The 26,032-nt window shown below is 46.7% G+C and overlaps 1 protein-coding gene across 1 annotated transcript in view; it reads left to right on the top strand.

Annotated features, from left to right (window-relative positions):
• Positions 1-5,820, top strand: part of CADM3 (cell adhesion molecule 3) — an 87,795-nt gene extending 81,975 nt beyond the window's left edge. Inside the window, exons 7-9 of the mRNA XM_033136303.1 lie at positions 252-421; positions 4,287-4,412; positions 5,304-5,820. Coding sequence (XP_032992194.1) covers positions 252-421; positions 4,287-4,412; positions 5,304-5,422 — 415 coding nt within the window. The 3' untranslated portion in view covers positions 5,423-5,820. The remainder of the gene's footprint in view (positions 1-251; positions 422-4,286; positions 4,413-5,303) is intronic.
• Positions 5,821-26,032: the final 20,212 nt, after the last annotated feature.

Here is a 26,032-nt window from a genome sequence, read left to right as displayed (position 1 = left end):
CAGGCCGCGCCATCTCCTGATTGGTTGGAAGCAGGAAAGCAGACCAATGGAGAGCAAACAGTTCTTGGTGGGGCAAATGGACCTGCCTCCACTGCTGGTCCCCAGTTGGTCCCAGCCAGACCAAGGCATGTTTCTTCGTGTGCATAGAACAGCTTTGTAAACCGGGGCCTCCAGATCATTTAAGGGCGATGTGCAGTCTCCCTGGTCTTAAGCTCTGCTGACTCTCACCAACTCTCTTCCCTCCCTCACAGCCCTCAGGAATACAAGTGGGAGAAGCAGGGGGCTCAGGCGCCCCTAGCCGAGGCCCAAGACAACGTCCTCATCTTTGACAGTCTGAACAAAAGCGACAGCGGGACCTACATCTGCTATGCCTCAAGCATTATGGGTATCTCCACGGCAATATACAACCTGAATGTTCATGGTGAGCATTCTTTCACAGCACCCTCTGCTGGTCGGAGGACTAGATAGATGTTTATTTGGCATTTGCGCCCATCATACAACACAATCATACAATACAAAACAAGCAGTCAATCAAAAATCAGATAAAATCAAATAAAACGACAACCCAATACAGGCCGCGGATATAATAACACAACTCACAGGGACCAATATTATCACTTCGATAAAACATATCTAAAAAAGAATTAAGGTTAAAATTTAGGCACCCAAAACTAAAACCAATGTCTAATTCTATTTTTGAAAAACATATCTAATTACCGGTATCAGTAATCGGCTGACATCCCATTTTGTCTCTTGTGTGAGATGATGGCTGTTAGGAATTTAGCAACCTGTAGAGTTATATAAGGGTCCACATCTTGGAGAACCCAAGCAAGACGTATGGCTTATCAGCAATGGACTGAATTATCGGATTTAATATACTGGCACGTATCGATCTGTACATAGGGCAATTGAACATTACATGCTGTAGAGATTCAGTTGATTTGTTTTCACGGGCACACATAGGAGAAACTTGGCCCTTAGTAAATCTATGACTCATCACGTTCAATGGAAAAACATTAAACCTAGCTCTAATGAAGGCATAACGATGTGAAGCAACCGTGAGTGATGTTAAATAAGATGGAACTCTGTAAGGTCGGAGGACTACATTCTTTGTGTTTCCCAGGATTGCTGGCCAGGGTGAGAACAGGATGCTGGGCTACATGGTCTCAGGAGGCTCTTCTTATATTTTTGTAATAATACTCTGTTGCTCTCGGCAATTAATTCGCCTAGAATGGGGAAAACAGTGTTAAATCGTAGAACTGTAGGCTTGGGACCACGAGAGTCATCTAGTCCAACCCCCTGCAATGCAGGAACTTTTCACCCGACTTGGGGCTCGAACCCACGACCCTGAGATTAAGAGCCTCATGCTCTACCAAGTGAGCCTAGCTTATATATCTGAGTTTCTAACACTGCCTATGTGTCCATATATTTTTTACTGAACTTTTAAAACTATAAGAAAATGAAACATTTACAGAAGGCAAAATTAGAGAGAGGGAGGGGGGATACTAGGGGCAGGGAGAAGTATTATGCAGCATTAATGCAAGCATGGAGCACGAATATTCTTGAGGTCTAACAACTACTTCTACATATTTTGAAAAGAAAATACCACAGTAATCGCCAACATGTTGAATTCAAAGGGAATCAAACAAAAATGTTAATCTTAATTCCCTTGCTGTCTTATCTTGTACACACCATATGAACAGAGCATACCATGATAAGATAAAAATAATGCATGGGTGTGTTGCATCTCGTGTGTGTGTGTGTGTGTGTGTGTACACATACACATATGATTTGACGTTATATAATCTCGAAATAAGCTTCATTAAAAATTCATTGGAAACATTGCAATGACCATTAAAAATTAATCTGGAACAATGCAAAAGTACCTAATAAAATAACAAAACCGCAACAGTTGAATCTGTTTGTTAGTTTGCTTAAAAGGCAGGAAAGCCTGATTCCTCGGAGGAAGGTGGGATACATTTAAAAGTCTGTTGAAATACAGTATTGATTGGGGGGGGGGCATATGAGACAAGCCTTTTTCTTTTTTGGAGCAAAGGGATTTGTGCATCTGGCATGTGTGTTTAGTGCCTCGACCAATTTCGCTGCATGCAACAATAACCGCTTGAGAGTGTGGCATCAGTAAGAAGGCCAAAGGCGGTTGTGCTCCCGAGGACGCATCAATCAAGTGCTCTCTGAAATGTGTGTGTGTGTGTGTGGTGTGTGTGTGTGTGTGTGTGTGATTTTTCTCCCTAAACGATTCCTGCACTATCACACTCTGAACCGATTGCAGGCTTCTTAGCAGCCCCAGCCCTGGTGTGGCATGGTGGTTAAATGGCTGCGCTTAGAACCAGGAAGTCCCTGGTTCAAATCCTGCCGTGGTAGCTTAAGGCAAGCTGCAGCCATTCGGACTCAGTCTCCCCATCTGCGTTATGGGCGGGGATCATAATGCTGACCCACCTTATAGGATTGTTGTAAGGAAGATGGCATGATTTCCGCGTTGCAGGGAGTTGGGCTAGACGACGCTCGGGGGTCCCTTCCAACTCTCTGCAATTCTATGGTTCTGGGATAGCACGCGCGAAGTGCTTTGAACACATGGGAGCACCATACCGTGCTGGCTGCCACATGCTGGAGCCAAATGTACTTTCTCAGGCTTGCCGGCACCTCGTCTGCTCAACCCACAGCTAGTCCTCCACCTTTAAAGGTCCACCGGTTGTGTTGCCATAGCAACCACTTAACCCCTTCACTCAGGCTGCTGAGTTGAGTGAGCATCTTCATTCCCAAATAATCCCCCCATGGGTTCTGGGTGGGCACTTGATTGGCAGGAGTGGAGGGGGGGAGAAGCCAACAGGGAGCCACCTGCTGAGGCATCTCGGCCGAGGATTTAGCTGCCTTATATTTGGGTCCATGGCCTGGCCTATCTTGCATCCATATCTTGCATGGCTGATTTTCAAGATTCAGGAATAAGAATCGCTTTGCTAACACTTGGATCACTTTATTGCTCTCTCTCCTACAGGATGCTTGGTTGCTGCAGAAATAGTCATAGTTATTTACTTATTTATCATTGTTACTGCAGTACTACTACTTTATTTAGGCAATTTATATACTACTGGCTACTACAGAAATATCACAAGTCATTGTTTTTTATCACAATTATTTTAGGGCATTTATATACTGCTTGCTATAGAAATATCACAAACTATTGTTGCTTATATGTTAGGGAAGCTTTTAATGTTTAATGGATTATTGCATTTTAATGTTCTGTTGGAAGCCGCCCAGAGTGGCTGGGGAAACCCAGCCAGATGGGTGGGGTATAAATAATAAAATTATTATTATTATTATTATTATTATTATTATTATTATTATTATTATTATTATTAAATTTGTATACCACCCTTCGTCACTAGATCTCAGGGCACTTCACAGAATAAAATACAAGATAAAGAATTAAAGGAAAAACAACAAAACCATGCTCCCGTGCTCCCATAGACACATTTTAAAAGGCTGTGGGATATTAATCAGCCCAAGGCCTGGTTGAATTGGAATATTTTCACCTGGCATCTAAAAATATATAATGGAGGTGTCCGGTGAGCCTCCCAGGGGAGAGAATTCCACAAATGGGGAGCCACTACAGAAAAGGCCCGTTCTCATGTTGGCACCCTCCAGACATCACGTTCTTTAAGTACAAGCCCACCACAAACAAGGCATTTTGGCTCAGCCTCCTGTTTTCGTGTACTTGGGAGAAAACAGAGACCTATTGCTATGTGGGGCCTATTATCCAACTGCAGCCTTCAGTTGCCCTTCAACATGGTAACGATAAGTAAGAGAGAAAACATTAGGAACGTCAGACCAAAACCACCCAAAAGCTTCAAGGTCCATGGCTGAGTGGAGATTCGAACACTTCTCTCCCAAGTCCTAGTCCTATGCTCTAAACCACTACACCACACTGACACTAATTACATTGCACTGGTGTCTTATTTATAACCCCCCACAAAAGTTACCGGGTGCAATCCTGTATCTCTGGTGTTAGAGTAAAGAGGTGTGTCTTCAGCATCAGACAGAAGGTATGGAGGGCAGGGAGTTTCACTGTGGCCAGCATGGCGAATATTTCATCTTCCCCTCTGTATATTCTGCTTTCTTCCTTCTTCTCGGCCTCGTATCTCTCCCCCTTCTGCCTCGGCTGCTCTGGTTTGGGTGCTTGGAAGGAAAAGCCACTCAGTGAGTTGTGTGGATTTTCTTGTCCGCTCCTCAGCTAACCCCCCAACTTTTTCTCCTTTCCCTCTGGATAGATGCAAGCCCAATGACCCACAGTGGGAGCACGTACCACGCCATCATTGGGGGAATAGTGGCTGTCATTGTCTTCCTGCTCCTTATCCTCCTCATTGTTCTGGGACACTACCTGATCCGGCACAAAGGTAGGCGTCCATGCAAACCTGCACAAATGTTTTCTGCGTCTTGCAAACCGTGGCTGGGTAAACCGCAGGGGTTGAACGCGGCCCTTCAGGCATCTCTTATCTGGCCCTCTGGACTCCACTAACCCTTCTTCAGCTGCATCCACGCTCTGCTCAGGCTGCTCACCTCGCCAGCCCTGCTTCACACCTTCCTTGAGGGGTTTTAGAAATGTCTGAAATGTTGGCCTGGGTAGGCGATAGAGAGGTGCGTTTGTTTGTGCGGAAACTAACCTACGGTGCAAAGATTTTTTTAAAAATGCATCTGTTGCTCTGCCCACTTTGGCCTCTAGCCCCACCCGCCAGTTGCATGTGGCCCTCAAAGAGTTGTCCAGAAGGAAACATGGCCCTTGGGCTCCAGCTCTAGCTGGAGATATTGGGAAAGGGGGCATTGAACGTGAGTGTAGCCAGGATTTATGTTGGGGCAGCAAGACACCCACCTGTCCTGTTCCAGAACCGAGCTACCTGCGACGCAATTGGTCAGTTCATGGAAGCCACACCTATCACTCCATCAGGTCACTAGAATGCGCCACGACATCATCGCAGTGACCTCGGCGAGCGTTTCCATTTCAAATATTGTGATCATTTCTAATTTTGGTTAGGCTTTATTTATTTATTTACTTACTTGATTTATGGGGGTGGATGCTGCCCTGGCTATGCCCATGGTGTTGAACCTCTGATTTTCTGCACGTAAGCTATGTCTTTGCGTGGTTGGGTGAACCGTGCAAGTCCCATGTTCCCTCTTGGTGGTACAGACCCTTCCCACTTTACTTAGCCATCTTAAATAAGCTCCACTGTTGCTCCAAGCCAAATGACCCCCTCTGGTAGCTTCCACTTTTTTCCTGTGTCCCTATGCAGGTACCTATCTGACCCATGAGGCCAAAGGCTCGGACGATGCCCCAGACGCAGACACAGCCATTATCAACGCCGAGGGCGGTCAAACTGGTGGGGATGACAAGAAGGAGTATTTCATCTGAGTGGGGAGGGTGGGGCCTGGCGGCCGGGCAGCAGGGGGGAGGAGGAGGAGGAGGAGGAAGTGGTGGATCGGAACCCAACCTCGACTGAATGACAACAGAACCCACCCAACCAATATGTCAAAGGAATTTCTCTCACGCCCAGGAAGGAATGGACGGACAGACAGAGGGATGATGGTGGGGGACCGAGATCGGCGATGGGACAGAGGAGGAACGAGAGAGAGAGAAAGAAGATCAGCTTGGCTCACAATGCTTCTTTGAACTTGTATAAAACATTGTTACTAAACGGGGGGGACACACACCCGAACATTGAGAACCCCTCAAAACCCCTTGTTCCTGCTTGCTTGTACCTACATATCTGCGGCTGCCAAAATCGCACTAAACACAGACCTGGAGAGTGAGTGATGATACCTTTCTTTCTTTCTTTCCTTCTTCCTTCCTTCCTTCCCTTCTTCCTTCTTTCCCTCCCTTCTTCCTTCCTTCCTTCCTTCTCCTTTTGAGGCTGTTTTATCTTCTTTTTCGATGGCGTACTCTTGTTTTTGACTCTCTTTTCTTTTCTTTCCTTTTTTTTTACAAAAAAGAGAGAAAAACCTCTGTTCTTGTTCCCTTATGTTTGGAATGTCTTGAAGTGGGGGCACTGTAGGGGTTTGTTTGGGGGGCGGGGTTCGGATGGTGTATCTCTTGCTTTCCTTTAGAGTTGTTCTGCTTTTTCTGTTTTGATGTCGAAGGATCAAATCCGCTTGTGTTTGGGGTGGGGAGAACGGAAGCCGTGGGGACATTGGGAGGAGATCCCTCAATCTTGCATCTTAGGGGTCAAGCAAGGCGGGCTGAACTTTGAGCAAGGGAGTGCTGGGCTTATCAAAATCGGGGCGCTGGCTGTAGGCCCTGGAAAGCCCCCCAAGCAAAGCCCCCTCCCCTTTCCAACTTCCTCAGGCCTTCCTCTGTGATGGTCTTCATTCAGGAAGGTTTCGGGAGCCGGGCTGATGAAGGACAGGCTCAAATTTGGGGGACAGTTTCCCTATGAAAAGCTCTGCCGATTTTATCCTTCGACGAGATTTCGTTCCTCCGGTTGCGTCTCTTTGTTTCGAGAGGAGAATGTCGTTGTGTGGTCCGTGTGCCAAGGGATGCCAGCTAGCCGGTTGCAGTCCCGTCCCAAACCCACGGCAAAAAGAAGAAGAAGAAAGGGGGAGTTTGCTTTGGGGCTCCCCTGGTTTCCTTTCTGCTTCCCAGTCACAAGGGGGGGTTTTCGAGAGCCAGGTGCTTGAAAGGGGGCCATTCAAAGAGAGAGGACTCCCATCGCTGGGGTTTTCCTCTTGGTTCGGAGCCCCGGTTTCTCCGTGCAAAAGGGTACCCGCTACCCTCTTGTGTCTTCCTTGGGTTAGAGAGGAAGCAAGGCATTCCAGGGGGGGGTGCCCCATAGCTCAAGGGCAGCTCCCAGTGCCATCAGCCCGTCGGTGGGGAAGAGTTGAATGAGCAAGATTTATTGAGTGATGCAATTACAGTTCCCCAATCTCCAGTGTTTGCTACTGATTAGACCACAGGGTGTGTGGCGGGGGGGGGGAGCATCAGCTGCGGATATTTCAACGTGAACACAAATACACACCCTGCCAAATTAATTCAACACTGCAATCAGAAACAGTGTTTCTTCCTCACAGGCATACATCTGAAGGTTGCACTCGTTGCGAATGATTCAGATGCCCTGTTCACCACCGCCACAGAGGGATAACCGAAAGCCTTTCCACTCTCAATAAAAACTAGGGGGAAGGGGAGGTCCACCACTGTACCCCCCAAATCATGAAATCTTGCTTTGTGATCTCTAAAAGAACAACCGCCTCTGGTTCTTCCTTCCACTTTAGCCTTCTGTCACAAAAGCCTCTCCTCCCTCCCAACTCACACACAGGCATAATTGTCACACACAACTACTGCCATGGTTTTTTGAGATTTCCTCAAAAGCCTCAGGGAGGGCCAGAAACTTGATGGATTGTAAAATGAAACAAAAGCAGTCTTTGAGGAGAGGGCAGTTGTTCTCGCCATGAAAATGGTAGGCCTTTCGAGTTTTAAGGTGCCTGCTTTTTTTGCTATTATTTTTTTTAATCGTGTAGCGGCTGAGTACGGTACTTAACACAACAATTGGCATGGATAGGTGAAATCTTTTGCCTTAGCTCTGTGAGTTCACGTCTGTCTATTTTTCAAAGTATTTAGTGCAATGAACATGCATGCAGAGAGCATGTCCCAGCGATGGCTTCTTTTGCTGCTCGTTTTGTAGTTCTCAAACATCTCAAACACAGAGCCAAATGCCACTTTCCAGCTTGCAATGTCGTGTCTTGAAGATACTGTTGGTCCAGGTTTCACCTAAGATAGGCTAGGTAGCTGCCGGTTGTCCTTGGCAACTGGGCAGGCTGGAGAAAGGGGCTTCTGAGCATGTGCAGAGCATTTTCTGTTGTCAGAGTCATTGCAGACATTCCTGGCAACTGCAGCTCTTCCAGTGGAGTGAGCGTATGTATTCTCCTCTTGATAGCTTGGCAATATTGATTGGCAACATCCTCGGGACAAAACAAATTGCAGCAGAACTTCTGGCATGGTGTAGCGATGATGGCTGTGAAAGAGGGGATTAGACAAAATTCATGGAGGATAAAAAAACCCCAGTGGGTACCACTCCTGATGACTACAGTATATGCTACTCCATCGGAGTCAGTGTTGGTCGGGAGCAGCAGCAGCAAAAGAGCTGTTGACCTCATGACCCACTTGTGGCCTTCCTAAAACACCTGGTTGGCCACTGTAGGAACAGATTTCTGGACTAGATGCACATATGGCCTGACTGGAATCAAGGCTGTGTCAATGTCAGTGGCCTCCAGGGAGCCCACAGGACAGCAGACTCCCCTCTGTTGTTCCCTCTCCTCCCCTAATATGCTCTTTAGAGCTAGACTGCCCCTGGACATGGAGGTTCTAACACAAGGTCTGCCTTTCTATAACTGCTGGGCATCTTGAGTTCTCAGCACGGGGTGGGATCTATTTATTTATTTATTTTTATTTGGGGGTGCAGCCGATGTTTGTCCTACTCAGAGGAGACCCGTGGAAATTAGTGGACACGGCTAACTTAAGCCCATTAATTTCAATGGGTCTATGCTAGACAATATTTAGTTGGATACCACCCTGTAGATCATGGATTGGGTTGGATTACCATGTGGTTGATCCATGTGAGAAGATTTGTCCGGCTCGGGAAAATCTGCCTTGTGCACGTGAGAAGGAAAGCAGAGTAACCTGACCAAATCAGCCCATTGATGCATCTAACTCAGTGCTGTCTACACTGACCAGCAGCAGCAGCAGCAGCTAGCTCTCTGGGATTTAAGACAGGTGTCTCTCTCCCAGCCCTACCTGGAGATGCTGGGGATTGAATTGGGGACATTCTGAATGCAAAGCAAATGCTCTGCCTCTGAGCTGCGGCCATTTTCCAAATAAGATTCTAGTCCTCATGTTTCCAGAGAAAGGACTGTATTAAATAGGAACATGGGAAGCTACCTTATACTCAGGACCGGTGCTAGGGCTTCTTGCACCCTAGGCGAACCACCTTCTGGCGCCCCCCCCCGCCCCCCGCCAAAGCCTGCTTTAGCGGGAGGTGGGGGGTGGAGAGGCAAGCGGCAGTTTCTCCGCTGTAGTGGAGAGCTGCTGTTCGCCCGTCCCGCCACCAGCCCCCCGCCAAAGTCTGCTTTAGCAGGAGCCGGGGTGGTGGTGTAGGGGGCAAGCAGCACCTCTCCGCTACAGCGGAGAAGCTGCTGCTAGCCCGCCCCACCCAAGCCTGGCCAGCGCCCCCTCCATTTTGGCGCCCTAGGCAATTGCCTAGTTCGCCTAAATGGACGTGCCGGCCCTGCTTATACTGGCTTCATCAAGCTCAGTATTGCCTACACAGACTGGCAGGGTTTCAGAGGGGATATTCTGAGCCCCACCTGGAGATGCTGCGGGTTTTTGAGCCTGGGGCAAGGCATGTGCTGTAGCAATGAGCCGAGAGAGAAGGAATGTTATCTCTCTGTGTGTAAGAGAGAGAGAGAGAGAGAGAGATGGGGCTCTTACGTTGCACTAATTAAAGGTGATATCTTCAGCTCAGCAGGGTTAACAACAGTTTTAAAGCCCTTGTTGTCTCTTCCAGCACAAAACAATTACTTGTCGTTTGAAGCTTTGCCTGCCAACATGCATGTTGACAAAACCTTTAGCATTTTTTCCCCCTTTTAACCTGGCACTTGGCAAGCAGTCACCTCCTTTGAACTGACAACAGAGTCATGCCTTCACGTTTAACCATCCAATGTTCTTTTCTGTCCCCTCCCAATTCCCCTGGGTGACTAAGCCGCCTCGATTTCTGTCCTCCTGCCAGGCAAACCGGAATATTATTTCAACAAAGCCTCGGCGACTTGACAGCCCCCCGTGCACCATTTAAAATGGGATGCATGGACACCATGTCTATTAGTTTCCATGGGTCTACTCTGAGTAAGATTGGAGGCACCCTGTTGTTGCTGCTGCTTTAATGCAACAGCATTTGTCAAGCTGGTGCCCTGCAGATGTTTTGAACTGGGGCTGGTGGGAGTTATAGTTGAAAGTACCTGAAGGGCACCAGCTTGGCAAACATTGTTTTGATAAGACAGACCTGCCAAGGGAGGTTGTCTCAGGCAGGTCTTTGTAACAGATGGCAAAAGGCTGTTCCCAAAATGAACGAAAATCTTTTTGTTAGGAGCGTTCAAATCAAAAGTGTGCTGTCTAAACATTTAAAACACACAGGTGCCTTGTGTTTCTTTTAAATAGAAAAGATTGGAATGAGCCAATGAAAAGAAACCGGGCAGGTAACTCCTGTTGCATAAACTTTTCTGTAACTGCACTCATATGAACTAGTACCAAGGTTATTTCAGATTTGTAAATGTATAGCATCTGGGGAACTGTGATACTGTGGAATTCATTTGTCCTGCCCTCCAAGAAACAGATTCAAAGGTTCTAATTCATGCAGCAACTACAGGAGTGAACTGAAATACAGAACTGAACTGTGATCATAGCGCAGAGTCATATAATTGTAGAGTTGGAAGGGACCAACCCCGTTCAATAAAGGAATCGCAGCTAAAGAACCCGACAGCCAACCTCTGTTTATAAACCTCCCATGAAAGAGAGTCTGCCACCTTCTGGGGGAGTCTCTTCCACTGTCAAACAGCTCTTACCTTCAGAAAGTTCTTCTAGATGTTTCGTTGGGATCTCCTTGCCATTTAAATCCATTGGTTTTGGTCCTAATACCCTCTGGAAGAGCAGAAAACAAGCTTGCTCCATCTTCCATTTGACAGCCCTTCAGATATCGCATCACCTTTCTTTTTTAATAAATGTTTTTATTCGTTTTTCCCAATATACACATAAAACACAAACAAAAAAGACAAACAAAATACACACGAGTTTTACTTCACTTTCACTTTTCCCATAAACATCGTTGGGTGTGCTTCCCCCAACCTCCCCTTTCCGGTTTTCATTGTCAATCCTCCTTAAGCAGTTTCCACATCCATTAATTTATCACATCTTTTCCTTTACATACTAATTAATATCATTTTTGCTCTATATTCTGCTAGGAACCTCTAAATGCTTCTCTAGAATTCCAGCAAAATCAAACATTACAATATTTCTTCAGATAAACTTTAGATTTATTCCAATCTTCCTGCACCATTTCCTCCCTCTGGTCAGGCAGTCTCGCTATCATCTCGGCAAGTTCCATAAAGTCTATCATTTTCAATTGCCAGTCTTCCACCATTGGTACTTCCTGGTTCTTCCAGTTCCTTACAATTAGTAGTCTAGCTGCTGTCGTGGCATACAAAAAGAAAATACTGTCCTTTTTGGGGACAGATACAGTGGTGCCCCGCTAGACGAAAATAATTCATTCTGCGAGTGTCTTCGTAGAGCGATTTTTTTCGTCTAGCGAAGCACCAATACAAAGTAGTAGTATTTTTTTTTCGTCTTGCGAGGCAGCCCCATTGACTTTTTCGTCTTGCGCGGCAGCCTTCCGCTAGCGAATGCCGTTCGTCTAGCGAGGCATTCGTCTAGTGGGGCACCACTGTATTGTATCACCTTTCAGTCTTCTCTAGGCTAAACATTGCCCAACTCCCTCAACCGTTCCTCATAAGGCTTGGTTTCCAAACTCTTGATTATCTTGGTCTCCTTCCTCTGCACACATTCCGGCTTGTCAATATCCTTCTTAAACTGTGCTGACCAGAACTGGACATAATACTCCGGAAGGGGTCTGACCAATGCAGAACAACAAAGTCATCCTATTATTTACCTTGATGTGGGCGCAGTGGGGTAATGCTTGTTCTTCAGACATTTTAGTCACTTAGGAAGCTGCCTTGTACAGAGTCAGACCATTGGGCCACCTATCTCGGTTAGCCTAGAGGCATTCCGAGCCTTACCTTGAGATGCCAGAGATTGAACCAGGCCATTCCTCAAATCACTGTACAGAAATATTTATTGGTGAAAAGGAGGGCATAGAAATTAAGTTTGGTTGATCTTGCCAAGGGTGCAGCAACAACTTAAAAGTGCCCCTGGCTATGGCTAACCTTACTTTTTATTATTATTGTGATTTATCACATTTTTATTCCCCCAAGGAACTCAAGACTTGATGCATTCCTCCCCTACCCCCGCTTAGTTCCTCACAAGAACTCTGTGAGGTGTGATAGGCCTTACCATGCCATTCACAGGAGAGAATATATATATATATATACACACACACAACAGAAAGACATGCCAATATTGTCTCTGTTTTGACATATCATTCAAACACAGGGACGAGATCGTTCCTTAGAGACAAGCCGTTAAATTGCAAACCTACAAAGATTTATTGACCGTTTTATTAGCTGAGCGTGGAAAGATTCAGCTCAGTGGTGTTTCCCAGCCTGTTGTCCAATAACTTTTAAAAAAAATATGTCGGTGTCATTTTTGGAGTTACACGATTCATTCTCCAGGAGCTGAAATGGATTTGCCCACCTTCAAATAATCTTGTGTCAAATATTCACTGGATATTCTCTGAATATTCACCAAATACCAGCCTTGACACCTGACAAGATTTGAGGGGTCTCTCCTGCTCTCTCCCAAGGCTAGGGAGACCTGTGGCCTTCCGGATGTTGCTGGTCTACAATTCTCATCATCCCTGACCGTTGGCCATGCTGGGTGGAGCTGATGAGAGCCAGAGGTCAACAACATCTGGAGGATCAAAGGTTCCCCATTCCTGATCTACCTAACCTATCTTCTCCGGTTCCCAGCATGCGCTCTGACACACCCTTAATGCCCAAGATTCCACCATATGCTAGGATCACACCTAGAAACAGAATGTGGGGAGAGCTATGCAGATTTGAGGGTGGGGCTAAGCCATCTGAGAGGTGGGGCTATTCAGATGAGGGGTGTGGCATTCATTGGTTTCTAGCCATAGGTTAACTGTACATCTGTATCTGGCTTGCTTTGGAGAAACTGGACAGGCATTTTACATATGGTGGAAGTTTATTTTTGTGTCCCCTATTTCCCTTCATCATGCTTCTCTATCTGCTTTCTCATTTCCAAAAAAAAGAAAAGCTCACTTACGCTTAGACCCTGAACTTTTTCTTCAGCTTCATACTTAGCTCCAGAGTATATAAAATCATTTCCTTTATAATCCAGCTCCTAAATCCTTTCCCTTTGTTAAATGTTGGGCGTGGCCAAGAAGTGGAGCCAGGGTGGAGCCATTCAGATTAAAAAGTGGAGCTATTGTGTAGATCAGGGATGAGGAAATTCAGTCCTGTTGGCCTGATTAGCAATCCAATTTGGGGACATCCAAATCCAGCTGCAGAGGCTGATTTAGGGCAGTATGACCAGTTTGACTGCACTGGACACCAAGCTGGGGGGGGGGGGGCGGGTGTCACAGGGCATCACAAGGATGACATAGTGAATTGAGCAGAATGGTAGGTGAGAGGTGGAAGTGCCGAATTTTGGCGTCGCACAGGTCACCGCTGAAATTTGACAGACCAAAGTTCGCTCCTGCCAGCTGTCGGTAGGGATAGGATAAATTTGGTTCAATTGGCATTTAAGGGGAACCTTAAATACATTCACATAATGGAAAAACTGAAAAATAGCCATCCTTTGAAATTCACACTTCTCTGAATTTCTGCAGTGCAGTTTTCTGGCCAAGTAGTGTGTACAAAAATTCATTTTCTCAAGTAAAGTGTGCACATATATTAGTGAAAATAATATACCAAAATGCATAATATTAGGGAACTTTGCTTTACAAAAATGTGTCTGTTGCTTAAAATTGCGTACAAACGTGTATAATAGGGGAAAATTGCAATAAAATGCTGTTAAATTTTCAGGAAGACCTTTTCAATTTAAAAAAGTTGCAAAGCAATGTAGAAATGTGGAAAACTGAACTCAAGATCAGGAAAATGAGAAACTGAGGGCTTACCCATACTTCCTCTTGTGCTCTGCTTTCCCTGGGGAATACCGCTCTTTAGCACTCAATCAGAGCAAATGGCAATTTGGGTTTTCTCCTAATTGATGTCTGCTCCGATTTAGAGCTGAAGAGTGGGTTTTCCCTGGGAGAGGAGCAGAGCAAGGGGGAAACTGCTCAGACTCTGTGCCTTCTAGGTACAGGACAAGCAGAAGTGTGGATGAGGTGTGACAGAAACCAGAATTGACAGATTCACCCATCCCTACCTGTCAGATATCTGTCATCTTATGATGCCAGGCACGAAGACCTGTTATCTCTGATCTTAGCACTAAGCACCATAGCACTAGGATCAGAGATAAGCTTCTGCCTGCTCTTTGACAGTATTTCTTTTTCTGAAGGGCCGCCTTCAGATGTCTTCTAAAAGCCAAATAGTTGTTTATTTCCTTGACATCTGATGGGAGGGTGTTCCACAGGGCAGGCGCCACTACCAAGAAGGCCCTCTGCCTGGTTTATTTCTAGATGGGTGGTGAGATCGGAAATAAATCTATGCCTGCGCTTGACTTGAAATTTGAAAAACCTGGCATCAGAGGACATAAGATAATTGACAGGTCAGTGGCGCTGCCAAACTGGGCCAGTTGTGGACCCGACCCTTGGACTGAAAAAGTTCCCCGACTCCTGATGTTGATAGTAGCAGGCCCAAGACTTCAGGGAGGGCAAACCCTGGCAGTGGGTGATTCAGTTTGTAATGGGAGGCAATGCATTATATGTTGAGATACATTTGCGCAACTCTCTCCTGGGATCTCTGCAACATTCTCATATTCTCCACCCATCATCCATGACAGAGCATTTTGCTAGTATTTGACGTTTGGCAATATTTGATAGCTGACACACGTTGGCATTTAGTCCTTGGCAGCTGACGGCTTATGAGATTTTATATCAAACCGAAACACCCGGGAGATTCCAGGAAGCCACTAAACTCCCTCTTGAACTATTTTGAGGTTAAGCACATCCCCGCTGAAAATTAAAATCCCGGTGTCAAATCTTGAAAAAAGGGCAGATTCCACACATGCCGCAGAAGTGGGAGATGTTGCTGCATTTTGAATGGGGCTGGGTTTCGTTGATAGACAGAGTCAGCAAACAGACCAAAGGACTCCCCGCTGATGGACCGCTGAAGATTTTGCCCCTCCCTGCACTTGTGGGGCATAGATTAACCATAAGGCAACAGTGACAGAGTGGCCTCCTGCCTTGACTGTAGAATACCACCACAGAGAGGAAAAGGGCCTGGCAGGATATCTAGTAGCCCAACTTCCTGTTCTAAGCAGGAACTCCAATGGTAGAACTTCTCAAGTGGCTCATTGGTTATTGGTTCCATGGTGGAACTGCTCTTACCATCAAGAAATCTCTCTTAAATGTTCATCTGAAACCTACCTCCTTGCATCTTAAACCCATTAGCCCATGTCCTGCCCTTTGGAGCAGTAGAGAACAAATCTTTGCCTTCTTCTGCATAACAGCCCTTCTGTTTTTTGAAGAGTGCTATCTCCCCTCAATCATCTCTTCTCTGTGTGAAAAGCATGCCCAGCTTCTTCTTTCTTTCCTCACACAGCTTATTTTCTCCATCCTGCTGAGCCCTCTTTGTGGCCCTCCTGTCAACCATTTTTTCGATATGTCCTTCTTAAAGAGTGGTGCAACATTTGGTGGTGCCCAGAGGAGCAACTGGTCTGTCTAGCTCAGTATTGTCCACACTGACAGGTAGCGGCTTTCTGTGATTTCAGACAAGAAATCTTCCTCAGTCAGGGATTGAACCTGGGACCTTCGCATGGGAAGCAAATGCTCTAACACTGAACTACAACCCTTCAAACAGCAGCTGGAAAGAGACCTCCAAACAAGGTCTGGCTAGTGAAGAACAAAGTGCAATGACTTGCTTCCTACAGTCTCCATCTGTAGGACCATGGGACAAACTCCATCCTTAGCCACCAGGTGGTTCTTTTACCTGGTGGTTGTCAAATCCCTGTGCTACAAGCCAGACCACAATTTTAAACCTCAACATCAGGTAGTCCTACAGCCTGGGAATCTGTCACTCATGGGAATGAGCACAATGATTCACTAGTCATGCACAAGCCTTCAAGAATAGAAGACTCGGCTCTCTGGATTGCATCCCACAATGAATGAATAGTCTAAAGGCGGAATGGAGTTTTCTCCTACCTCATCTCTTTTAAATATTGGGTTGTCAGACCTACTCAGAGTAGACCTGTTGAAATTAATGGCCCTGACCCAATTAGACTTATTAATTGCAATGCGTCTAATTCCAAGTAAACATTAGTTGAATACAGCCCATTGTTTTTAATGTTCAGAGGAAGAAAATCACTGATCAATAACATTCACATGACAAAAAGACAAAATATGGGGAAGGATCCTGCCATTTCTGTATGATGGGTCTGCAAAGTCCACAAAACTGTGGTTCCTGCATTTCAGGGGGTTGGACCAGATGACTCCTTCCAAACCTACAAGTCTATGGTTCTATGAAAACAGTACTATTTTTCTAGTCATCGGAATAGCATTTCCCCTTCCTGAATATATATGTTACTTTTTTTAAAAAAAGTATGCATAATTAGTAGTAGCAGCAGTATTATATTTATAGTTTACCTATCTTCCAAGAAGCTCAAGGTGGCAAACAAGTTTCTCCCTCTTCCCCATTTTATCCTCACAACAACCTTGTGGCGTAGGTTAAACTGAGAGATTCTGACTGGCCCCTTAAGATCACACAGCGAGGTTCATGGCTGGGTGAGGATTTGAACCCTGATTTCCCAGGTCCTAGTCCAACACCACCATTAGCTCTCATAATCATTGTATATCACACTTTCTGGAGCCGATCTGCTTTTGGCACATTTGCAGTCTAGGAACGTGTAGAACTACCCACCCAAGTTATTCCAATGGCCTCAGGGCTGGCATCACAGACTGGCACAGTTGGGCACTTGCCAAGACCCCCGTCGCAGCGCAGGGCCCACTACCAACCAGACACACACACAGCCCACATTGCTACTGTTCTTAAAATCTGCTGTTGTTACCTAGTCACCCGCTTTCTTTATTCTACCTCATTTTCATTATGGCATCCCTATTCCACACCTCCTCCAAACGGCTCAAGATTCTCTCCCTACCAAGTTCATTCTCACGACAACCCTGAGAGGCTATGAATGGCTCAATGGCACCTAGCGAGTTGCATGGCCAAGTAGAGATTGGAACTCTGGTCTTCCAGGTCCTGGTCCAACACCCTAACCACTACACCACACTGTCAAGTATCAACAAGCAAGCAGTATCTGGAGTGAGGAGAAGGACCTCCATTCACCTTTCCATCTAGGGCAGGTGTGAGGAACCTGCAGCCCTCCAGGTGTTGCTGAACCAGAATTAACCACAATCCCTGACTATTGGTCAGCCCAGCTGGGGCTGATGGGAGTTGGAGTACACCAGTAGCTGGAGAAAACACAGCTTCCCTATCCCTGGTCTACAGAGCTGAATCGGTTGGATTCAGGCCACCTTCACACCAAACATTTCAAGCCCTACGCTACCTCTTTCAACAGTCATGGCTTCCACCCACAAAGAATTCTGGGAGCTGCAGTTTGTTGAAGGTGCTAAGAGTTGTTTGGAGACCCCTATTCCCCTCACGGGGCTACGGTTTGCAGAGTTCCCTGGGAAGAGGGATTGACTGTTAAACCACTCTGAGAATTGTAGCTCTAGGGGGTTTCCTAACAATTGTGAGCACCGTTAACAAACTACAGCTCCCAGAATTCTGTGGGGGTTGAAGTCCTGACTCTTTAAAGTGGTATCATAGTTCTTTAAATAGATTTTGCGAATGTGGCCATGGAAGAAAAAGCCAGGTGACCTGGAGGTGATGACTGCAAGGAGGAAGAGATGGGCCACTCCAGAAGGGAACCCACTGAAGACCTTTTCCCAAGGGTCCCCCAAAACTCAATTAGCTTCACCCAAACTCACTTGGCTATTTTGTGTCCCAACTGGAGCCCCCCAGTATCCTTCACTTTTGACTGTAGCTTTGGAGCACATGGTCAAAGCCACAGTGATGGGTGAACAGGAGCAGACCTAGACACACAACTCTCTGGATCACAATGGGGAGATCTGTCTGCCTTTGAACCTTAATGGTCAATGTCCATGCCGTGCGTCTTATCAGAGGGGTGGGGAACCTCAGGCCCAGGGGCCAAATGCAGCCCCCCAGAACTTATCCCAGGCCACGTCCCCTTTCTCTGGGCCACACACCCCTTTGGCCCAGCTTTGCACCTGAGTGTTTTTGCCTGGCTGGGATGTGTCTATGGACTCTGGTGGTGCTTCTTGCTTGCCTGGAAGGAGGATAGAGAGGAGGGGTGTGTGAGTTGTGCGTGTGCAGAAACTTGCCTACTGTAAAATGCACGGTGCATGTTGTTGCTCTGTTCACTTTTGCCTCTGGCCACACCCACAACTGGCATTTGGTCCTCACTGCCTGGAAGGATATGCAAGCCCACCCTTGGCTTATGACTCGAATTCCTTGGGTGTGTCACTTGAGCAGGGCTCTTCACATTGACCTCTGTACTACAGGATGGCCGTGTGTCCTACTTTACAGGGGGTGGTCCTTTCTTTGAAGGAGTCATCTGGCAGAGCAGCTGTCTGGTCTTAAGTCCAGCTTGTAGATAAAAAGTGGTGTCCAACGAAGTTCTGCTCAGAGTAGAGCCATCAGAATTAAGAAACCTAAGTTAGCCATCTCTATTGATGTTAGTGGGTCTACTCTGAGTAGGGCTAACATTGGCAACAACCCAAAGTAATTTGAGAACAAGCAGGTCTTGTAGTTGTCCCTCAACACTGAACACCTAGACTGCAAACTGAGCTGTCACAGAGACTACCTGCTCCCGTTCTTGTTCCCCACTAAGTTAAGATGTATTTTCTTTCTGTTTGAATTATAGTGATTCTTTCTAAATTTGCATAAGTACACATAAATTAACATATGCAAATTGGTGTCCTCTTTTTTCCATTTTTTGGGGAGGGGCAATGCATTTCCTACTCTCTTCTGGTCTTTTCGGGAAACTCTTGGTGCACAGTTGTCCTCTCTTTTCTAATGGTGTCTCTTTTGGGGAAGTAGAAGACGGAAGGGTTGCTTCACGCAGATCATTGTTTCCGAAACTTGGGTCTTCCGCTGTTTATGGACTACAATTCCCATCGTCCCTGACCACTGGTCCTGCTAGCTAGGGATGATGGGAGTTGTAGTCCAAAAACAGCAGAAGACCCAAGTTTGGGAAGCCCTCATACAGATCAAAGCCAACCCAACAAAAAATCATGTTCATTTGGATATAAGCGTCATGATGGATCTTCCTTCCGAGTTGAAATCTCTGTGATCCACCTCAATGCTAGTGCAATGTACACAAGACGCCTTGTGCCCTCTCCCCATATTCAGGTGGTGGATGCATGTGAATGTGTTTGCAGTTCTAATAAGATGTGTCGTAGGATTTCAAGCTTCCAGTAAACATTTGCAAACTGTTCAAAGAAAGGAGAGACTATTCCCACCACTTTACTAGCTCTACAGAAGCCCACAGTGGAGGCTAGTCCACTGCAGCTGGTCCAGTGTTGGCTAGTGCCCTTTGCCGCACCTGAGCTGCCTGCCTTCTTCTTTATACCAGTACAGGTAGTGCGGGGGGGGGGGTGGTTGTCACCTTTCTCCTCCTCAGTCTCAATGTTGCCTTTGCAATACTCAGCAGAGGGGAGGTGGGGGCAAGACTTTGAATGAATTGGCTCTGCCTGTCCTTCACTCTGGCGCCCCCTACTGTTGTGCTTCCTGCCTTCTGACCTACCAGTCTCAAAGGGCACCAGCCAACACTGGAAGCCCATACAGGGCATGTGCAAAGGCCTGCAGCCATGGGCTTTGATATGAGAATCAGGCTGTTTTGGGGACACAACCGTGTTCCTTTCTTCATCCACAACCTGCCGGAGGCTATGAACTCGTTTGTGTCGAGTCTGCTTTGGCCCAGCTTCTGGTGCATTGATTTTATATCAAGCATGCCTGTTGTTTGTATGTATTTCTGCAACACACACACACACAGAAAAAATATCCACTGCAGTTTCTCAGCTGGGGAGATTTGCAAGCTAGGAGTGGAGATTCCAGACTTTGGTTATAAAACTAGGGGAGGCGGGCAGCTGAGGGGGGGATTGGAGCCAGTGACACTCCAATGGAGCGAGGCTTCTGTTTCACGGATAACAGGCCCCATCATCAAGGAAGATGGAACCCGCCGTGTGACAGCAGGAGAAAGGAAATGCTTAGGTTGGGGAAAACGAAGGCTGGCGGCCATACCGTGGTTGTTGTTTTTTTCATCGGTTCTCTTGTCACTGTTTGCTCAAAGCCCATTGTTGAGGGTGTCGTTTTTCCCTGTAAACCTCCCAGCCTGGCTGGATAACTAGAAGAGCTTTAGAAAGTCTACATAGGCTCGGTGACTCGAAGGCAAATGGCAAGAACCCAACTTTGACTGAATAGAAAGCCGGTCCCAGCGATGTTGAGCCAGATAAGCTACATGCATCAGCAGTCCTTCTCAGAGTAGACCCATCAAAATGAATGTACAGGACTAACTTTGGCCCATGAATTTCAATGGGTCTACTCTGAGTAGGGCTGACAGTGCATATTAGCCGAAGTCGTGAATCGGGTTGTGTGCGTTCTATTTTCTTCTGCTCAGTGGGTGGTGGTTGCGGTTTTATTTAAGCAACAGGGTGGCAATTATTGGGGTGGATGCAGAAGAACATTAAGTGGATGGGGAGGCCTTTCTCTCTGTTTTGCATCATCCCAGAACTTGGGGATACCTTGTTGGGAGAGTCAGGACGGGCACACAGTGCATGGTTCAGCAAACCTGGATGGTTTTAAAAAGGGGTTAGACAAATTCATGGAGGAGAAGCTTATCAATGACTACTAGCTATGGTGGCTATGTTCTCCCTCCACTGTCAGAGGCAGTATACTTCTGAATGCCAGCTGCTGTGGATCACAAGTGGGGCAGTGTATTCATGTACTGCCTGCAGGTTTTCCAGAATTACCTGGTTGGCCACTGAGAAGAGGACACTGGTCTAGATGGGCCCCCTTTGGCTCGATCCAGCAACCAGACTCTTCTTATTGTCTTAAGGTGCACCTGGTCCAGCTGTTCCCAACTTGGTGTCTTTCAAAGGTTTTGCACTGCAACTCCCACCACCCCTGACCCTCGGCCACGCAAGCCGGGGCTGATAGATGTTAGAGGGTACCTATTGAGGGAGGGGGAACAACTCCATTTTTATTCAGCAGAGATCAACCAGAGAAATTTGCAAGTAGGACACAAAGGGGGTGGTAGTGAACGTCCATTGTGATGTTCGTTCCAGATCCATGGTGTCCTTGTAGGCGGTCCTCGCACCCTGTTCCAATCGTGTAGCTTCTATAAGCCCCCACCGCCCGAAAAAGTTGGTCTGGTTCCAAGGTTGTGCCTCCCTACTAAGATCCCCTGCGATACTTGCAAGTTTGGACATTGGAACTTTTTCATGATCAGAAACATTTTGCCATCAGTTGTGCATGCCCTTAGGCAGGTACATATTATGAACACTGCCAGGTGTGATGGGAGCAGGGGTACATTACTTTGGGGGGTCCACTCTGCTTTTTGAAACATACAAGCAGGGACTCCCTCTTGGAACCCGGGAGCAATGCCCATGGATGTGTGTGTTCTTCAGACTGAAGGTCTGCATGTCGTTTTACACTAGGTAATTTTTCCCGCCCTGACTTAGCACCAAAGCTAAGCTTGCTTGGCCACCTTAGGATGCTTTGCAGCCTTTGACGCACCTCTTGAGCAAGTACAGCAAAGATGGGGAGTCTGTGGTCCTCCAGATGTTGCTGGACTACAACTCTCTGTGATCATCCCTGACCGCTGGCCAGGCTTTCCTGGGGCTGGTGGGAGTTGGGAGTCCAACAGCAGCACCAAGTTCCCCATTCCTGAGGTGCATCGGCCAGATATTTTTTCAGGGTGTGCTATCCCAGAGCAAAGGGAAGACACACTGTGTCTTATTATTGACCAGTAAACATGCTCCAGTGTTTGTTTGTTTGTTTTCTGGAGGGGGGGGGATGTTGGGCAAGATGCCACCAGGAGGCAATCCTTAACTCTGAGGCCAGCCCACCTCTCTGGCCAGAGGGCGGGAGCAAGGCAAAAGGAAACACCACATTTTCTTCTTCCTCTTTCTCGGAGAGTGGACAGGAAGTGGCAGTGGCAGGGTTGGGGGGTTCTGCGATGGAGGTGGCAGTGGGCACCCCTTGCTTTGGCTGGGGCCTCAGCGGATGCCCAATAATGTCAAGCAGTAGCGCCAACCCTGGAATGCTCCTCTTTATGCAGCAAACATATGCCCAGAGATGCATTGCACCCCTCCTGCTTTGCCATCAGATCTGTCAGTCAACGCCAGAAGTTCCACAATCTCCACCTCATTTGTTTTCTAGCGTTGGCCAAAAAATAGCAGGCCATTTTAATTTTTTTTTCCGGGGAGAGGGGAATAAAAAGACACCATTTGGTTATGTTTGCTGCAGGGAGCAGACAGACTACCAGCCTGAGGACCTTGTTGATGAGAATCAGGCCTTCTCCTTTGCATAAATCTCATTCCAGTTTCTGTTTCTTATTCACACCAGGTTGTGTCCAAAGGCAGGGCTGACATCTGTATGGATGCAGTGCGATAATTGCTAAAAAAAAAAAAAAAGACATTCACACCATAGAATAATTTTTCTTAGGGCTGATGAGAGGCAAGATGGGTCAGAGGAAGAGCCTAACGATTTACTTATGCTTCGCATCTAGGTCTTCCCTTTTCTCCCAGAGTGGCAGAGGCAGGCTGGAGGGTGGAAATGAGAAACAGGACTAGTTAAAACATCGTCTTGTCCTCTACCCGTGGCAACTGGCGCCCCCTACTGGAACAGACTCTCTATGCTTCCTAGTCGGAGTTAAGACTCTCCCAATATTTACACAAAAGCCATATTTGTACTGAGCTAAAACAAAAAAGAAAACACACCAACACACAAAATCTTCTTCTGGGTGGGCAGTGGGGACAAGAGAGGATGGCGGTCTTGGATTGTTGTGTTGTGATCTTGTATGTACATAAAACTTTCAGGGGTGTGGGGAGGAGAACAAATGAATTACAACAAATGTCAATGTTACTTTATAACCTTTCTAAATATCCTGTGCTAATCTCAGAAGATAAAACCTATAAATATATCTGGATTATTCATGTTACCCTGCCGTCTTCTTTGACTGCTTTCCCTGCCTCAAACGGCAGAGTGAGTTGTGACGGGACAACTTGTTTCCTGACAAGTTTTTCTTCCTCCCTCGTAACACTAGAACTCGTGCCCATCCCATGAAGCTGAACATTGGAAGTGTCAGGACAGGTAAAAGAAATGGCCTCGGCCCAGTATCCCCGAAGGAGCGTCTCCACCCCCATCATTCAGCCCGGACACTGAGGGCCTTCTGGTGGTTCCCTCACTACGAGAAGTGAGGTTACAGGGAAACAGGCAGAGGGCCTTCTCGGTAGCGGCGCCCGCCCTGTGGAATGCCCTCCCATCAGATGTCAAGGAAATAAACAACTAACTGACTTTTAGAAGACATCTGAAGGCAACCCTGTTTAGGGAAGTTTTTAATGTTTGATGTTTTATCATGTTTTTAATATTCTGTTGGGAGCCACCCAGAGCGGCTGGGGAAACCTAGCCAGATGGGCGGGGTATAAATAATAAATTGTTATTGTTATTGTTGCCTCTTCACACACCACATAGCTGAACTATGGAACTCACTCCCACATGAGACAGTGAGAGCCACCAACCTGGGTGGCTTTATAAGAGGAACAGACAAATTCATGGAGGAGATTACTATTGCAACTGCTACCCATGATGGCTAAGCTCTGTCTCCACAGCTAGAGACAGCAACACTTCTGAATTCCAGTTGCTGGAAACCACAGGAGAGGAGAGGGCTCTTGTGCCCGAATCCTGCTTGCTGGTTTCCCCACAGGTGTGGGAACAGGATGCTGAACTAGGTGGGCCACTGACCTGTTCCAGCGGGTTCATCCCTACTGGAACTCTTATTCTGTTTTAAAATGCCTCTAGAGCAGGCATGTCCAACAGGTGGATCGTGATCTACCAGTAGATGACCGGACGTCTGTGGTAGATCATTGGTAGATCATGGGCTCCCCCCCCCAAAGAAGCTGAACAACTGTTGCTCCCCTAAAAAAACCTTCAACATTTTACCTCCTCCCTGAAAACAACTCAACAACTTTGACCTGAACCCCCCCCCCCAAAATGGGCCTTCATCCTTCCTTTAAAAAGTTCAACAACTTCGACTTGAACATGGTAGATCACTGCCAGTTTTTAACTCTGTGAGTAGATCACAGTCTCTTGGGAGTTGGCCACTCCTGTTCTAGAGAGTAAAGAGGTAGAGAGGGTCTCACCAAGGAGTAAGGGGTAGGTGGTCACTCTGGCTGTGGACATCCAAGTAAGTCCTGCTCAATAGCCACAACTCAAGCCCATTGATTTCTCCCCCTGCTTCAAGATCTTTACTGATTATAACAAATGTGCAAGAATTGATCATAAGCATATGGCCATTTCTATATCTCTCACACAATATGCAAGAAGGCTGCAATTTCCATTGCATCCCGTATTCGTCACAATCAGCGCCGTTTCCATTCCTTGGAAGTTCAGCCTTGGCCAGATACTATGTTATTCATCTCACTGCCCACTATTACGTAAGTATTTGCAATATCTTGCATTCATTTCAATGTAAAGGAAACAATGAAACAAATGTTAAGAAAGTCGTTAATTATGTATCATCCACGGATCACCTGAACAAACGCTGATCCTATCGGCAGGACTGTATTTCCACAGCTGACCACAAAGATACAAAACCTCAGCAATTCCTTTTCCAGTGGAATTCCCTCACAATCCTACAAAACTAAAAAGGGAGGAGGAATAAAATCCTTGACTGAGTGGGTAAAAAAGCAATATTAAGTTGACTTGAGTTAAGTGATTACTGTATTACATCTAGCAAAATGTATGGTTGAACGTGGTCTGAATTTTTTTTGCAAGAACAAATGTCTCCTGGGAAATTCTGGGTCAGCTCCAGGCCTTCCTCAGCACAAAAAAATTGCATTGCACTGGAAAGTTATCCTGTACAGATCCAAGGTGAAATCACAGAATCATAGAACTGTAAAGTTGGAAGGGACCCCCAAGGGTCATCTAGTCCAACCGCCTGCAATGCAGGAATCACAACTAAAGGATCCCTGACATGTGGCTATCCAACATCTGTTTAAAACCTCCAATGAAGAAGAGTTCACTATGTTCAAGAATGGTAGTAGGGCTGTGCATCGGATCTGGCCAAATCCCATATCCTGAACCAAATCAGGCCAACATGGTCAACCTGAGATCTGGCCACACCAGGATGAGGAATCCCCGGATCACTCTGGCTCACCTCAGATCTACCCAGAGTGATCCAGGGCTGCAAAGTGGCTGGGTAGGGGGCAGATTTAGGCAGCAAGGAAAGGGGTGCAAAGGAGACACACAAAGGCTACTTTCCCCCAACCACATATCTAATTAACCCCGATTAAACTCAGTTCATGGCTCAGATCCAGTTCAGGGTGGGTATGTCCTTGGTCAAAGTGGAGTCACTCTGGATCAGGCCCTGAACTGGATTGGGTGCCCCTGTGCACACCACTAAATGGTAGCTGTGCAAGAGCCCGGCTATTCCCCCCACCCATTCAGCCCAATGGGGCTTCTGCAGATTGTGCCCCATGTTTGCTAGTGGGAAGGGGTGGGTTTTCCAACTCATGAACACAGATGTCTTTGCTGACCGTGCCAAAGCAAAACAAGGTCAACGCTTCTCAGTTGCATCGTCTAAGTGCCTATTTGTACAGCAAAGACACTGGTATCCTCCTGAGGCTGGGGCTCAACACACCATCGGATACAGAGACCTAGGTACTTTACACTAGAGATGCTCAAGGGCTTTGCTTTCTGTGAATTCCGATGCAAACTGACCCGATCTGCTCCTCCCGGACCAAGGTGTGGATTGGAAGGTAATTTATCCTTCAGATGTTGCACATCTTTGCAAGGCATCTCTCCAAAAACATGTCCAATCCGTGCTGCTGTTGCGCGTGGCAACCTTACGAGTTGCTGCTCCGTTCATCCTGACGCGTGCATCACG

This window comes from Lacerta agilis, chromosome 17 (assembly GCF_009819535.1).
Source record: "Lacerta agilis isolate rLacAgi1 chromosome 17, rLacAgi1.pri, whole genome shotgun sequence".
In the NCBI taxonomy this organism is placed as follows: domain Eukaryota; kingdom Metazoa; phylum Chordata; class Lepidosauria; order Squamata; family Lacertidae; genus Lacerta; species Lacerta agilis.
Note: the sequence above shows the minus strand (reverse complement) of the source record. Positions and strands in the feature narration are given on the sequence as shown.